Raw genomic sequence first — 15,612 nt, 5'->3', positions numbered from 1 at the left:
CATTCAGGTTAAGATACAGAACAATTTTTAGCACCTGGGAAGGCCCTTTCAGTCTGGAAATCTAGGTCTTTTAGTTTGGAGAGATTTTCCCGCATTATGTCTTTGATAATTTCCCCTTCTGTTTCCTCTTCTCATTCTTTTTTTTTTTTTGCAGGGAAAGATTCGCCCTGAGCTAACATCTGTTGCCAGGCTTCTTTTTTTTTCCTCTCCCCAAAGCCTCAGTATGTGATTGTGTATCCTAGTTGTAAGTCTTTCTAGTTCTGCTATGTGAGCTGCTGCCACAGCATGGCAACTGACAGATGGGGGGTGTGGTTCCGTGATCAGGAAGCAAACCTGGGCCACTGAAGCGACAAGAGTGCCAAACTTTAACCGCTAGGCCATCAGGGCTGGCTTTCCTCTTCTGATTCTTTCCAGAGCTGCTGTTAGGCCATGTTGGATATCCCATATGGATTCTCTTTCAGTCTTTTTGTTTTGCGTTCTGGAAGCTTTCTTTGACTTTAACTTCCAACCCTTCTATCAGAATTCTTTATTTCAGCTATTATTTTAATTTCCAAGAGCTTTTTTTGTTCTCTGTTCTTTACATTATCTTCTTTTACCTTTCTGAGAATATTAATTCTAGGGTTTTTTTTCCCTCTGTGCTATCCTTTTCCTTTTTCTTCCTTTTGATTGTGTTGGCCTCTGTCTTTCAGGTTTCTTCTGATCACTGATGCTCATGGACTCATGGACTCTCTGTTAATATTAAAGTGATTGGTACCTCTCTTTACAGGGGTTAATGGTAGGGTTTGATGTAGGGAGACCAGTTGGGACCGGGCCCTTTTGTTGGAGGGTGCCCAAATGTCATTATCTCCAGGATTTTGTTGTTGTTATTTGTTTGCTTGCTTTTGCTTTTTCCTGGGCTGGTCATTTCCTCCTGAGAAGACTCCTTCTGTCACTAGTCACTGTCTGAAGACTAAAAGCCAAGCATTATGAGTGCTGAGCAGGGGAAGAGGCCCAAGGGTCTCACATTCCACTTCAAGCCCTATTCTGAGCACAGCTCCTCACACTTACCTCTGCTGTGCCTCTTGTTCCAGGCCCAGGGCTTCTCTGACTTAGTTTCTCTGAAGCACTTCACCCACCCTGCACCCGGGTGAAGGATAGGCAGGCACCTGGCTCTTTGGGTAGGCAGAAACCACTCTCCATAGCACTCTTTCAGGCAATTGCCCTTGTTTTATTTTGTTCTGCTTTTGGTTCTCCAGCCCGCTCTCTTCCCTTTGCCTGTAGACTGAGGCCTCTGGCTCTGGAGCCGTCCTGGGTTCTGCGGTGTGAATCAGCTTGCTTCTCATTCACTTCCCCTCTGCAGGCACTTGGGCCTTAGCTTTCTTTACTCTAGATCCAATACCAGTTGTCCATTTGCTTTTCATTTCCACTCTCCTTTTCTTTGTCTTTGTGGTTTCTGTCTTTTATGTTTTTTTTTTTTTTTAAGATTTTATTTTTCCTTTTTCTCCCTAAAGCCCCTGGTACATAGTTGTATATTTTTTAGTTGTGGGTCCTTCTAGCTGTGGCATGCGGGATGCCGCCTCAGCATGGCTTGATGAGCAGTGCCATGTCCGCGCCCAAGATCCGAACCGGCAAAACCCTGGGCCGCCGAAGCGGAGTGCGCGAACTTAACCACTCGGCCACGGGGCTGGCTCCTGTCTTTTATGTTTTTACTCTTGTTTTAGTGGGTCTTCAGTGGGGAATGAAGGCAAACACATATGTTCAATCAGGCATATTTATCCTGAAGTGCCCACTTTCTGCTGTTCTGCATTTGCTCTGTGATGTCTCTGAACTCCCGTGTTGACACACACTCCGCATTTGTAGCTCTTTGCCTTTTCCTGATTTTCCTTCTAGTGGGAAGATGCCGTCCTGCCTGCTGCAGGGTCAGGTGATTCCTTTGGAGGAAGTCAGAGGTTCTAGATCTTTGTTCTGCACCAACTTTCTTAGAAGTCCTGGAATTCTGTGAATTTGTGTCTTTTCTGTGTTTTCCTTCTTCTCCCTTAACCATCCCTCCTAGGGTTTCTGCTAGAGTTTTACGTGCCACTTTAACGTTCCATTTCCTACCTCTTCTGAGCAGGGACTGTTAATCTTTTCCTTTGTTCTTGAGGCCACCTGTCCTCACTGATATCCGGGGGCTCGCAGTGCCCTCCAACAGAGAATCGGGAGCTGGTGGCTGCTGAGGTGTTGATTCACACACCAAGGATTTTTTACTTAAAATAAAAGGGAAATAGGAACACAGGACATCCCTGTTTTCAGATCCTTGACATTGTTTGGCACTTTGAACATTATTGGCACTTAAATGTTATTTTAATTATTAGTATTTTTTGGTTATTATTTCCCTTCCTGAGAGATTTAATTTCATTTTCTTCACCAAGTAGTCAACTTGCAAGGGAGTCTGAGATTTTCTACAGGATATTTGGCTAAGTGATAAGTGACGTGTTTAATTTAACACACATTTGTTGAATGCAAAGCACTGTGCCTAGTGATGAGGGTATTGAAGACATGGTCCATCCTCCAAACTCTCAGTTGGTTCGGGAGGAGAGCATTAACATGAGTAGTTCTGCTGTACGGATAAATGCTGCAGTCGAGATGCAGACCACATAGTGGGAGTAATGTGGAGGCAGTGACTAATCCTAGCTGGGGGATTGGAAAAGGCTGGGAGAGGGACAGGGTTGGTGCCAAATCTGGTGTGAGGAGATCAGACTGTCATGGATATGGAAGGGAAGACCGTGTTTAGAAGTAGACTCATAGGGCTATGGCTCCTACTTGGCTAACAGCCACCTTGAATTACTCCTGTCACTTGGATGGCTTTCAGAGTAGAATCTGTCTACATCATGTGTATCTGGGGATTTTTTGAGCAACTGCTTGCAAACTGTATGTAATTCTAAATGTGCTTTTCTATTTAACGCTAATGCTGTTATGTTGATGTTGTTTTCCTAGCCGTCGATTCCTGTACATCGTTAATCTAGATGCCCCTTTTGAAGGTCACCGAAAGATCTCTCGCCAGAGCAAATGGGACATTGGAGCTGTACAGTGGAATCCTCATGACAGCTTCGCGCACTATTTTGCAGCTTCGGTGAGCTCATTTACACAGTACAGAAAAGGCTTTTGAATGTGTGATCTGGGGCTGGTCAGTCTATATTCTATGTAGAGAACGGAATGTAACCCTCATTTCTCAGGCAGAAAAGAAGTGTGAATGTCTAAAGGGAAGATAGAGGCAAATTAGAGAATAAAAAAATGTATATATATGAAAATGTTTGCTGGTACCATCGGTGTTAGACCTTGTGTTTTTAAGAATTGAATCCAGATTTTGAACAGGAAACAGGTAGTTGCCTCCATTTCTGTGTGTGTTAAGATCCTGTTTTCATTAGCAGGAATGTAACTAGCCAGTGACTCTGAAAGACATTCTAAAGGGGAGCTGGTGAGCTGGTCTGGGGTTGACCTTCATTGCTGTCAGAGGAATCAGAAGCTTCCATACTCCCTTCCACTCAAAGGAATGGATTCTTTCTTGATTGGGATTCATTAGATTGGTTAACCCCCTGAAATTTTATGTGCCTGTTTATATGTGAATTTTTCCAGGGAAAAGATACATACATTTTATTCAGTTTTCTAAGGGATTCATGACCGAAAAAAGATCTGGGCTAGACCATCTCTGATATCTTTGGCCAGATTCTATATCAGCATTCTATTCTCCTAGAACAATTCGGGATCTTAACGTTTGGCTCCTTTTCCACTGGGCCGGAAGGACAGTTCATAAAGGAACCTTTTTATCACCCAGGGCATGTGACTATTCACAGTGCTGTCTGGGTGTGTTCTTATCAGAAATGGCAGTCTGTGAGAGGGAAGCATCAGAGAAAAGAAAGAAGAGCAACGTTGTCAGCTTTAGAAGGAAGAAAAAGCTGCTCCTCCTCATCATTTCCAAAACAGAATCTGACTATCTGACTTCCACCATGGACGTCTGAGGTTGAACTGGTTTAGGGGACTGTTCTGAAAGAGAAGAGGAGAGTCAGTCCGCTACTTTCCCGTTGTCAGTCTCTTTCCTGTGCGTTAGGAAGAATGCCCTTTTTATTGGCTTATACCTCTAGGTCCTTTAGTGCCCCTCTCACACTTAGCCCCTGATCATTTGGTCCCTGGTGTCTCAACCTCAGCACTACTGACATGTTAGGCCAGCTCATTCTTCATAGCGGGGGCTGTCCTGTGCATTGTAGGAGATTTAGCAGCATCCCTGGCCCCGACCCACTAGATCCCAGTAGCATTCGCCCTCCCCCTCATCGTGAAAATGTCTCTAGACATTGTCTAATGTCCCCTGGGAAGCAAAATTGCCCCCGATTGGGAACCACTGATTTAGGCTGACCCCTCAGTACTCAGTCCAAATGGATCAACACTGCATTTGTTTAAGAGTGGCGAGAAATACAGCCTTTTTTGTAAAGACAGTTAATCATTTTAAAGTCAACAATTCAGTATCATTTACTGCATTCACAATGTTTTGCATCCACTCCTTCTATCTAGTTCCCAACCATTTCCATCGCTCCAGAGTAAAACCTCACACCATTAAGCAGTTTCTCCCCATTCCCCCCTCCCCACAGTCCCTGGCAACCACTAGTCTGTGTTCTGTATCTATGGATTTATCTATTCTGGGCATTTCATATAAATGGAATTATACAGTATTTGACCTTTTGTATCTGGCTTCTTTATCCTGGTGTAGCATGGATCAGTACTTCATTCATTTTTTAATATTCTGTTGTATGGACACATCACATTTTGTTTATCCGTTCATCCACTGATGGACGTTTGGGCTGGCTATTGTGAATAGTGCTGATATGAACAAGTGTCTACATGTACTTTTTTGGGTACTTGTTCTCAATTATTTTTGGGTATATACCTAGGAGCAGAGTGGCCAGGCTATGTGTTGGTCTGTGTTTAACTTTTTGAAGAACCACCATGCTGTTTTCCACAGTCGCTGGACTTTTTACAGTTCTACCAGCAATGCACAAGGGTTCCAGTTTCTCCATATCTTTGCCCACACTTATTTCCTGTTTTGTTTTACTTTTTAATTTTTTTATTATAGCCATCCTAGTGGGTGTGAAATGGTACCTCACTATAGTTTCGATTTGCATTTCCCTAATGACTAGTGATGTTGAGCATCTTTTCATGTGCCTGTTGGCCATTTGTATATCTTTTTTGGAGAAATATCTATTCACATCCTTTGCCCATTTTTGAATTGTTCATCTTTTTGCTGTTGAGTTGTAAGAGTTCTTTATATATTCTTGATATTAGACCCTTATCAGATATATGATTTGCAAATATTTTCGCCAGTTCTGTAGATCGTCTTTTTACTTTCTTGATAATGTCCTTTGGTACATAAAAGTTTTACTTTTGATGAAGTTCCATTGATTGGTTTTTTTCCTTTGCTTGCTCTTGGTAGGAAGGAAGCCTTTCTCATGAGAAGGAGCTTTAGAGTTAGGCAAATCTAAGGTCAAGTCCTAGTTTCAACACTCACTTTTTTTTTTGGAAGATTGGCCCTGAGCTAACATCTGTTGCTAATCTTCCTCTTTTTTTTGTTTTCTCCCGAAAGTCCCCCAGTACATAGTTGTATATCCTAATTGTAGGATATGCAGCCAGCTCTTCCAGCTCCTTTATGTGGGATGCTGTGCCAGCATGGCTTGATGAGATCAAGATCTGAACTGGTGAACCCTGGGCCACCGAAACAGAGTGTGCAAACTCAACCACTCAGCCACGGGGCCGGCCCCAACACTCACTTTTATCTTGAGCACCCACCGAACTTTTGAGCCTCATCTATGACGTGGGTGACGACACCCCGTATGCAGTGTGGTGGGAAAGATCAGAGGACAGGTGTCTTAAGGTGCCTAGTTCATAGATGGCACTAGCAGATCCTCTGGAAATGGCAGGGAATGTTGTTATAAGATGAAGTGGCCTTTCTTTTCGCTCTTATCCCATTGAAAGCTGTTTTGAATCGTAACCTTTCACAGGAGCCTTACCTGTTTAGAATTGGAATCTGGCGTTTCAAGATAAAAATCTCAGAACTTTATACATCTATCTGTATGTCTCTAAGCTAAAATGAAAATCAGTCTATTATATATATACCAGTTCAGAAATCGTTAAACAGCCTATTAGTAGTCTTTATTTCCTTTTCAATGTGTTTCATAAACTCATGATATTTAGGAAGCCTTTGCTGGTTTATTATTTCTTTAAGTGAAATGTAGTTTGATTGAAGCTTTCTTTTTCCTCCTTTTCTGAGGTTAGCTCAAATATTAATTGTACTTATTTCTGAAAAGCTTAACCTGTAGGATCTTTGCCACGCAAGTTGGTTTCTACATGGCTTCCCCTTTTCAGCCTTAGGCAGATTAGGCTGAGAGCGTATATTCTGATGTGCTACCTGCTGCCTTCTTTCCCTTGTTTCTTTTCAGAGTAACCAACGGATCGACCTTTACAAGTGGAAAGATGGCAGTGGAGAAGTTGGCACAACCTTACAAGGCCATACTCGCGTAATCAGGTAGGCACCAACACTCCACAGCTCCCTGGAATGTCTTGCTTTGTCACAACCTCTTGGGGAACGAAATGAAGACACCATTCTCCTCCCATGGCTTGACTCTCTGTGTTGCGTTGGCCGTGGGTGGCTGCTAGGTCATTAGCATTCACTGAGATGATGGCTTTCACAGTGAAGAATAACTGGTATTTAGGAACCAGCATCCGTGTAGCTGTTAACCCTGATCCTAGAAGACACTTAGGTACAGCCCAGTCGAGCATAAAAGATTAGAGGTGATATTTGCTGCAGGAGGGAGATGAAGTTATGCCAGGAGAATCCCTTGGCTCATATTCGGCAGTGCCCAGGAGTTCAGAGACATTAGGGTGCAGCCCTTTGCTCTTCCTTCAGCAGCTGTAGGTCACCACCAGAGCTCCTGCCTCACAGTCTCTTATCCAAATACATAGTTGCCTCCCACTCGTGACCTTCCACTTGGCTTCTGGAGTGTTCGTTGATCCATCCTTTCCGTAGGTCACTGTTTCTGAGTGGGGAATACTTATTCTGGGAAGTAGCAGCAGGGAGTACAGGAGTGGTCAAGCTGACCTGGGAAATGATGGCAAAGGCTAGACCCCCAGCCTGTGTTAACTGTTGCTGTAGTAACGGCCTTTGAGGAGGGAGGGCCCGAGTAGAAGGACCAGAGGTCTGCTTGCCCTCCTTGAAAGCTGTGTGGCAACATGGCTGTTTGCCGCTGCTTTAGGAGATGTTGGTTTTACTCAAGATATCTGTGTTGAGTCTGATTTAGAAAATGATAAGTCAAAAATTACTTTGTGTTTTTCCTTTGTTTTGTCTGTTTAATTTTGTGTGTGTGTGTGTGAGTATTTTAGTGGAAATGCCCCATTTCTTTTTGTCCCCAGGTGACAGTATAGCTGGCCATGACAGGGGGAATGACCTGAAAGTTTCCTTCAGAGCTCAATAAGTCTTGTTCTTTTCCAAAGAACTTTGGAGACTCCTAGCCTAAACCATGTTAAGTGGCCCATTAATGATGACTTTCTGAAGCCACTAAAAACTAAATCTGTTAGTGCTTTGGAACTGGACTCTGAATTTTTTCTCTTCATTGTTACTCTGTTTATTTCTCGTGTTCCCAGCGACTTGGACTGGGCAGTGTTTGAGCCAGATCTCCTGGTTACCAGCTCTGTGGACACCTACATCTACATTTGGGATATCAAGTAAGAACAATTAAGAGGCATGACCACTTGTTTGTGGGATGATCTGGGGCCTTCGTTTTAGAGATCAGGTTTCTTAGTTTGATTTCTCCTGGATACAGACCCTGAGACAAGGATACATTGCAGGCACATTATTTAGGAGGTGAAAGAAATACTGTAGGAGGATGGAGAAGAGAGACAGGATCGGGAAGGGCACAAATACAGGATGCATTATCCACCTGGGTACCACTGTGACCAGGTGGAGCTTAATCTTACTGGGGACCGCTAGATGCTAATGTAAAACTCCCTCCTCAGAGGTGTCCCACCCACAAAGGCTAAGGAAGTGGGGGTGCTATCCACTGTCAGTCATTGGTGGCCACCAAGGGCCTTAATTCCCTGGCTCTTCAGTCCTGTCACAAAGCTTTGCAAAATAGGCTTCAGCAGCCAGGGAAATCCCTTTGGCAGAGAAACACAGGTGCTGGCATTTGGAAGTCAGGCTGACGTTTACTGAAGTGGCAAGTGACGATGGGGAGATTTGATGGGCACAGACACACATCTGCTACAGCAGGCAGTGCTTCGAGACACATCTGCTCAGCTCTTTATTTACTCTTTGTGAGGCTTCAATTCCCCCTCCGTAAAAGAGGGCTGAGAGCCACCTGGTAGGGTTACTCTTGATGGAGTAAAGAGTAAGGAGCACATGGCCCAGGGCCCACGGCATCGTAAGTTCTTTAACACTGTCTATTCTCTTCTCCATTTATAGAGCGAAGTTCCCTTTGCCGTAACAGTTAGAGGTGACTAACTAGAGAGTCTGTAGAGTCCCCCAGATGGGACACCTCTTCCCTCACCAGGCTACTCTGCTCCCAAATGGCAGTGGCTTTGCGATGTTTTATACTGAAAGGAGAACTGTAGGCAGAAGACAAGCCAGATACTGAAGTTTGACAAACCAGACAGACCGGTGAAAGGAATTCCTAGGGGGTGGGGGTGTGTAACCTGCGTTCCACAGTGGTTGGTTCCTCAGAGGTGATGAGTCTATAAAGGCAGTGCCAGAGGGACAGAGGGAGCACAAAGTCCAGGGAAACGGAAGAGAGAAGCTCTTAGGAAAACAGACAGAAAACCCAAGGAGCTATGGGGCAAGGTTAGAGTATTCCTTATTTACATAAAACAATTATTTTCATAGTTTAAAGATTAAAAGACACTGAACTGACAATTCCTCTTCATATTTTCTAAATAGGAGGCTGGAGGCACAGATTTGCCCTGTCTGGCCTTTGTAGCCCTAGACTGCCACCCAGCGCTGTCATTTTACCATTTGTAGGGAACTGTGGAGCCTCTCTCCCCAAGAGTCTCCCATTGTATCCAGGAAGAGTTTTGGGGTTTTTTTTAAATTGTGGTTAAATAACACAGAACATAAAATTGACCACTTTCACCACTTTTACGTGTACAGTCAGTAGTAAGTATGCAGTCATGTGCCGCATAATGACGTTTTGGTCAACGGTGGACCACATATACAACAGTGGTCCCATAAGATTAGTACCGTCTAGCCTAGGTATGTATGTAGCAGGCTCTACCGTCTAGGTTTGTAAAGTACACTCTGATGGTCACACATGATGAAATCGTCTAACAGACACATTTCTCAGAACGTATCGCCATTGTTAAGCGACCCATGATTATATTCACAATGTTATGCAACAGATCTCCAGAACTTTTTCATCTTCCAAAGCTAAAACTTTATACTCATTGGACAACAATTTCACATTTCCACCTCCCCCTAGCCCCTGGCAATGACCATTCTCCTTTATTTCTATAAATTTGACTACTCTAGGGACCTCATATAAGTGGAATCGTACAGTATTTGTCCTTTTGTGACTGACTTATTTGAGTTAGCGTTATGTCCTCCAGCTTCATCCATGTTGTAGCATGTGACAGGATTTCTTTCCTTTTTAAGGCCTAATAATATCCCATTGTATGTATATGCCACATTTGTTTATCCATTCATCAGTCAATGGACGCTTAGGTTGCTTCCACCTCTTGGCTATTGTGAACATCCAGAGTAGGTTTTTACTCCACCTTTGAAATGCTGTTGGGAAGGTTCTTGCAGAGTTATGCCTCTGTGACTGTCCTCCGTGTTCCACTAGGAGAAATGACACCAGGAAGGGATTCTTTTGGCTTCCTCCCCTTCTATATCAGGGTCACCCAGGCCATGCAGAATCATGTGGTTTGTTTTCTGTGGATACAGCCATATGATTTGAAATTCAAACATGGCCTCAATTGAAGTGTCTGAGAAAGCTCGTCTACTTGGATGGAGACAGGCTTTTCCTTACACTTCTTTTTAAGGCCCTCACGTTCCCACTGAACTCCAAGTACCCACTAAAGGAAAGTGAAGAATGGTGTGCAGAGGGGGAAGGGCAGCAGGTGGAGGTGGCACATGAATTGGGCATTTGATTTCTGACTTTTATCTTTCAGAGACACAAGGAAACCTACCGTTGCACTGTCTGCTGTAGGTGAGTGTGTGCTTCCCCCGACTTGTCTTCCTCCCATTCCTTCCTTTCCTTCTCTCACACTGACTGCCCCATTCCCCATGTTCCGTCGTGGCTGGGTAGAATTGTAAGTTCCACGTTGCAAAGGGCTTGCTTTAGGCTGCTCTCAGAAGTTAGAGTCCGGACCGTTGAGTGTGGTCAGGAACTTATTTCAGAATTCAAGGACAGGAGCCAAATGAGTTTGTTTTTCAACTTTCAAATGTCTAGAAAAATAGAAGAAAATTAATTTCCTTGTGTTCATCATTCAGTTTCAACCGTTGTCAGCATATGGCCAATCTTATTTCATCTTTGTCTCCATCCACTGTCCCAACTCCCACCCCCATCCCCTTTGGGATTATTTTGAAGCGAATCCCAGGTATCATCATTTCATCAACAAATATTTCAGTTCGTATTCTTTATGAGAAGAATCCTTTAAAAACATAGCCACAATATTTAAGCAGTATTCAAATTTCCCCAATACTCTCTCTCCCCCTTTTTTTTTTTTTACAACTTATTTGAATCAGAATCCAAATAAAGTCCGTACAGGCAGGTGGTTGCTATATTTCTCATCTTTTTAAATTGGTAGGTTTCTTTTCCCTCTCCCTTTTTGGTTTGTTTTTGTTTTTCTTTTCCTGCAGTTTATTTATTGAAGAAATCATGTTGTTTGTCCTATGGTTTCCCACAATCTAGATTATGCTGATCGTGTCCCCATGGTGTCATTTAACATGGACGCACGGAAACTTTGAAATTACTTTCTGATCTCCCTGTTTTCATTGCTCAGTTGGAGTTGACTATTTTTGGAATTCTGCACTGGGGCTGTTAGGAGCCTTCCCACTACTTCCTGAGAGTAGAAGTTGGGCGTAGAACTGATGTAACTCACAGTGATGGAGCCCAATCATCAGGACTGTATTTTGGAATCCTTGATAAAAACATCATATTATCTGTCTCCTTTGTATCTCCTTGGTACATTTGAATACACATTTGGTGTTTCCTTCAAAATGATTGCGTAATTCTTCTTTTTTCGCCTTTACCCCCACGCCTCATCATTTAAAGTCGTTTAGCATCACAACTGTACTAAGCAGCTGGATTATCTCTGCTGTGAGATTAGAGACCACGTCTGTCTTGTTAGTGCTGTCCGCCAAGGTCAGCATTTGTGCCTGACCCAAGGAAATGCTCCGTAAATGTTTGTTAAATGAATGTAGGAGTCAAGCACCTGTGTCTCTACGCTAAGTGCTTAACAATTTTATTGATCTGGTGCCCCCGCCCACCTTTAGGCACTTAGGATCTGAGACGTATAATGTCCTGCAGGCGTGGTTGCAGAGGACGTCCAACTACATGAAAACACAAGTGGTCTGTAAATGCCTCAGTCACCTCCCCCTGACTTTGTTATTTCTACTTGCAGGTTTCTAAGTTAGATTGGTTGTAGAGGAACTCTAAAATGAAAGACAGTTCTTTTTTTCAGCCCACTTGTTGTAATTGCTTTCTTTTCTGTTATAGGTCCTTCTAAAAAACAGGAGGAGGAGACTTCTTTCCTTTTGCACCTCGGTCAGGTTTCTCAGTGGTTGCAAAGCTACCCTGGGAAAAAAGAGCAAATGAGAGGCTTGAGGAGCTTTATAAGCTGCTTGATATGACGTTCCCTAAGAGGAACAGCCATTGCCTGCCGCTGCTCCACAGAGTCCATGGTCCCCATCTCTCCATGAGCACATTGTTTTACCTTTGCAGTAGGAAGTTGCTAAGAGCATGTCCGTGCATACTCCAGAGTGTTCTCTGTCTGAGAGCTCTTACAGTCTGGGGCCTCTGTTTGACTCTGGTGTCGTGATCCTAGTAAAGCAGGGGGTTCCAGAATCCTTCGGGAGGCTTCATGTTCTGATACACCACCATTCCCACTTTTCCACTAGGAAAAGTATATATTCTCTTGGAACTCTTAAAATAACTGTCATGAGGAGATGGAGCAGGCTCTTCTTACTCATTCTTTAGCTGATACCCTTTCTTGCAAAGAAACTGGGGCTCCTAAGGAATATATTACCTTCCTTCATCTTCAGGGATCTCTACCATTGGTTCTTAGATGACTTAAGATGCCCTGTGTCTCAAGGAAAAAACACAACCGACAAACAAATACCCTCACCAAAACCAAGCAAGGATAGGTTCCGGGCCTTAACTCTAGTTCCTCTTAGATTCTAAATCCTTGCTTTATCGCTCGCACTCTCTAGACTACTTGGGTCAGGTTGTTCTCCAGAGCCCTGGAACTACTATGGTGTTCCCAGTAATAGAGCCCACCCGAAGGGAGAGGTGTCAAAGCAGAAGTATTCTCTGTTGTCTGAGCAAGGATGAGAAGAGGCGGGAAGGAGAGAAATTATTTTGTTCTGGTTTAACTTAATTAAGTTGATTATTTTTTATTTTTTATTTTTTTTTGAGGAAGATGAGCCCTGAGCTAACTACTGCCAATCCTCCTCTTTTTGCAGAGGAAGACTGGCCTAGAGCTAACATCCATGCCCATCTTCCTCTACTTTATTTGTGGGACGCTTACCACAGCATGGCTTTTACCAAGTGGTGCCATGTCCGTACCTGGGATCTGAACCGGCGAACCCCGGGCCGCCAAAGCGGAATGTGTGAACTTAACCACTGCGCCACCAGGCCGGCCCAACTTAATTATTTTTAAGAGTCAGCTGGAAGTGCTGATATGTCCCAGCCCCTTCCGGCATCTGACAGTATGCCTCCTCTCTTAAGTAGCTCTTTTGTGGTGGTTGTTACCCCTTTGTATTGGCAGAATGGGAAAAGGACTGAGTTCACACAGTGCCTGGGATGTTCCCTTTCCCTGACTCAGTGCAGGGCCAGTGGCCATGTCTACCTGCCGATGGGGAGATGAGAGTGGGATGGTGCACGTAACCTTCTGAGGGCAGATTTGGGCAACACTGGGGCTTATTCTTCAGCTGAGCTTCAGCTGGAGGCTTTGCTTTTCCAAGACTGTCCCTTCAAAAAAATAAAAAGGGAAGGAGCAGCCAGTGAGCTGAGGCTCTTCTGACTGGGCGGGCCAGCCTTGTGGCTGGCGATGATGAAGAGCAGGTTGTGCGCTGAGTCAATTACCGACCAGCAGAGCTGCGCTGAGCTCCGGCTCTGTGAGAAACTGCATTTCCCTGCTGATTCTGCTCGGAGGCAACCTGTCGTTTTTTTCCCAAGTGAGGTTATTTCCTCAATTAGGTGACTGATCCTGTTCCCATGTGTTAATTCGTTTATTTTTTGGCTTCCTTTTCTCTTTAATGGTGGAGTTGGTGCAGCCATAGAAACTTGAAGGGTTCTGTGCTTGTTCAGCAGGAACTCATTATCTGGCACCCCTGGATACGCTCCACTCTGGTTCCAAAGGCGTTGAGGGCAACAGCTTGCTTTCTTCTTCTGATTTTTCTTTGCAGCGGGTGCCTCACAGGTCAAATGGAATAAAAAAAATGCTAATTGCCTTGCCACCAGTCATGACGGCGACGTACGGATATGGGACAAGCGGGTAAGTAATTTCTTTTTCCCCTCAGCTGGTCTTGAGTCCCTCCCAGAGGACATGAAGAGGATGTGGTGAGGAACAGGACTTGTCTTGAGAGTCCAGGGTGCGCTGTGCAGAATAGTGAATTGCCGTTGTAAGATCACAGTAGCAGATGACATTTGCTTCCCGATCAAGATGGTGTTGAAACAAGATAGGGAAGTGAGGCATTATGATCAGTGGTTAAGAAAATCAACTTGGCCTGGCCTAAGGTAGAGTCCCATTTTGCTGCCGCCTAATTATCATATCAGGTGAGCCACTAAACTTCCCTAAGCCTCAGTTTCCTTATCTTCAAAATAAAGACAATGATAGTGTATCATTGAGGAGATCAAGCCTGGGGGACCAGACCCTATTCTAGCTTGATCAGCAGGCTTCTTACCACTGCTCCAGATTGCAAAGTGCAAACTAGTTCTAGGACAAATACTCTCTTGAATACTTCCCATATAAATCACTGAGGCAGGGAACTCAGTATGCTCAAGTCCTCCCCTAGAAGTCCAGCTGTCTCATCAGCCTCAAAAGAGCCTGCAGGCGTGTATTCTCCCTGCGGCAACCCATGTAACTGGCAGGCATGAAAGAGGTGCAGGGTCCTTCGCTGCTACTGCAATGGAAAGTCTGTTGGAAGTTTGGTGTGTTGGCAGCAGCAAGAACCACGATGCGGGGGAAGGGCCTCCGCTACATCTCACTGCCGAACGATTGGGTAATAATGCGCCGAACGATTGGGTAATAATGCGCAGAGCAGTCGACTTGTGTTCTATCTCCGGTGTGAATACTGCTTCCTGCCCTGCTAGAAATCCTCAGCCTTTGTGGGAAGCACCTACTTTTAGTTTCCCTGAAACTTGTTCAGGGGCTGTCCCAAGTTGGGTGCTGACTGTAAAATCTCTGCCTTGCTTCCGGCCGCTCTGCTCGATTCCTCTTCTAGCGGGAAATAAGGGCACAGCATGGGAGAGAGGAGGGGAACTGAAGCAGAGACTGGGAGTCTGCTGGGTTGGGTGCCAGGACCTGCTGGGGAAGCAGCTTGCTGGCCAAAGCCGTCTGCCTCTGGTAGCTTAGATAAGGTGATTTTTAAGTAGAGGTTGGACAAGTGTGTCTTCTACATGTTAGTTTTTGTCTCTGATGCTTGCTGCCATCGGTGCGGCTTTGATACTAGAAAGTGCCAGAGAAGTACTGTCCCTTTAGTCCAGTCTGGTAATAGCCATTCTTCCCCCCTCTTTATTTCTTAAATTGGTGATTGGTTTTATTCATTCTGTCACTAGCATAGCATTTAAATCTGGTAAACGGTTTAAATAAAATATGTTTGTTTAATCTGTAGTGCATACATGTTTGCTTTAGACTGGTTTCAGAAACAGCACGATAATTTAGCCATGAACTCTGTCAGTACCTGTTTTCCAATACAGCACCTGTGTTCCTTTTATCTTGTAGAAATCTACTGCTGAACTCTTCCTGTTTCGTCTCCTGATTGCCCACTAATAACACTGACTCCCCTCAGCAAGCCTTTATCTATTTTGTTGGAAGGCTTAACTTTTCTTTTCGCTATTAATATTTAGGACTTGTGCTGAGATGGGTTGTAAAACTTGTTGGTGTTATTTTTACTTCTCTGGCACTTTCTAGTGTCAAAGCAGCACTGATGGCAGCAAGCATGAGAGGCTTGAAAAGTGCAGTATCAGTGGCAACACTGGATTTCCATTCAAACTCCTGCATGACTAATCGTACTAACAATTTACTAAGCGCCTATTATGTGCAAGCACTGTTCTAAGAAGTTTATGTGTATTGATTCATTTCTCTTGTAACTAGCCTTTAAAGTAGGTACTATTATTATTCCTAGTCTGCAGATGAGTAAACTGAGGCACAGTTTGTTGCCAGGATTTGAACCCA

The 15,612-nt window shown here is 44.2% G+C and overlaps 1 protein-coding gene across 7 annotated transcripts in view; it reads left to right on the top strand.

Annotated features, from left to right (window-relative positions):
* Window positions 1-15,612, top strand: part of WDR59 (WD repeat domain 59) — an 83,365-nt gene that overhangs the window by 18,454 nt on the left and 49,299 nt on the right. For all 7 annotated transcript variants that reach the window (XR_011498938.1, XR_011498939.1, XM_014849691.3 and 4 more), the window contains exons 3-7: window positions 2,956-3,091; window positions 6,444-6,529; window positions 7,645-7,725; window positions 10,162-10,199; window positions 13,622-13,710. Coding sequence is in view for 5 of the 7 variants with exons in the window: in XM_014849691.3 (XP_014705177.1) it covers window positions 2,956-3,091; window positions 6,444-6,529; window positions 7,645-7,725; window positions 10,162-10,199; window positions 13,622-13,710 (430 nt within the window). In the remaining 2 variants the exon portion in view is untranslated. The remainder of the gene's footprint in view (window positions 1-2,955; window positions 3,092-6,443; window positions 6,530-7,644; window positions 7,726-10,161; window positions 10,200-13,621; window positions 13,711-15,612) is intronic.

This window comes from Equus asinus, chromosome 28, assembly GCF_041296235.1.
Source record: "Equus asinus isolate D_3611 breed Donkey chromosome 28, EquAss-T2T_v2, whole genome shotgun sequence".
Lineage (NCBI taxonomy): Eukaryota > Metazoa > Chordata > Mammalia > Perissodactyla > Equidae > Equus > Equus asinus.
The sequence above is the reverse complement of the archived record's forward strand: the minus strand, read 5'-3'. Positions and strand labels throughout refer to the sequence as shown.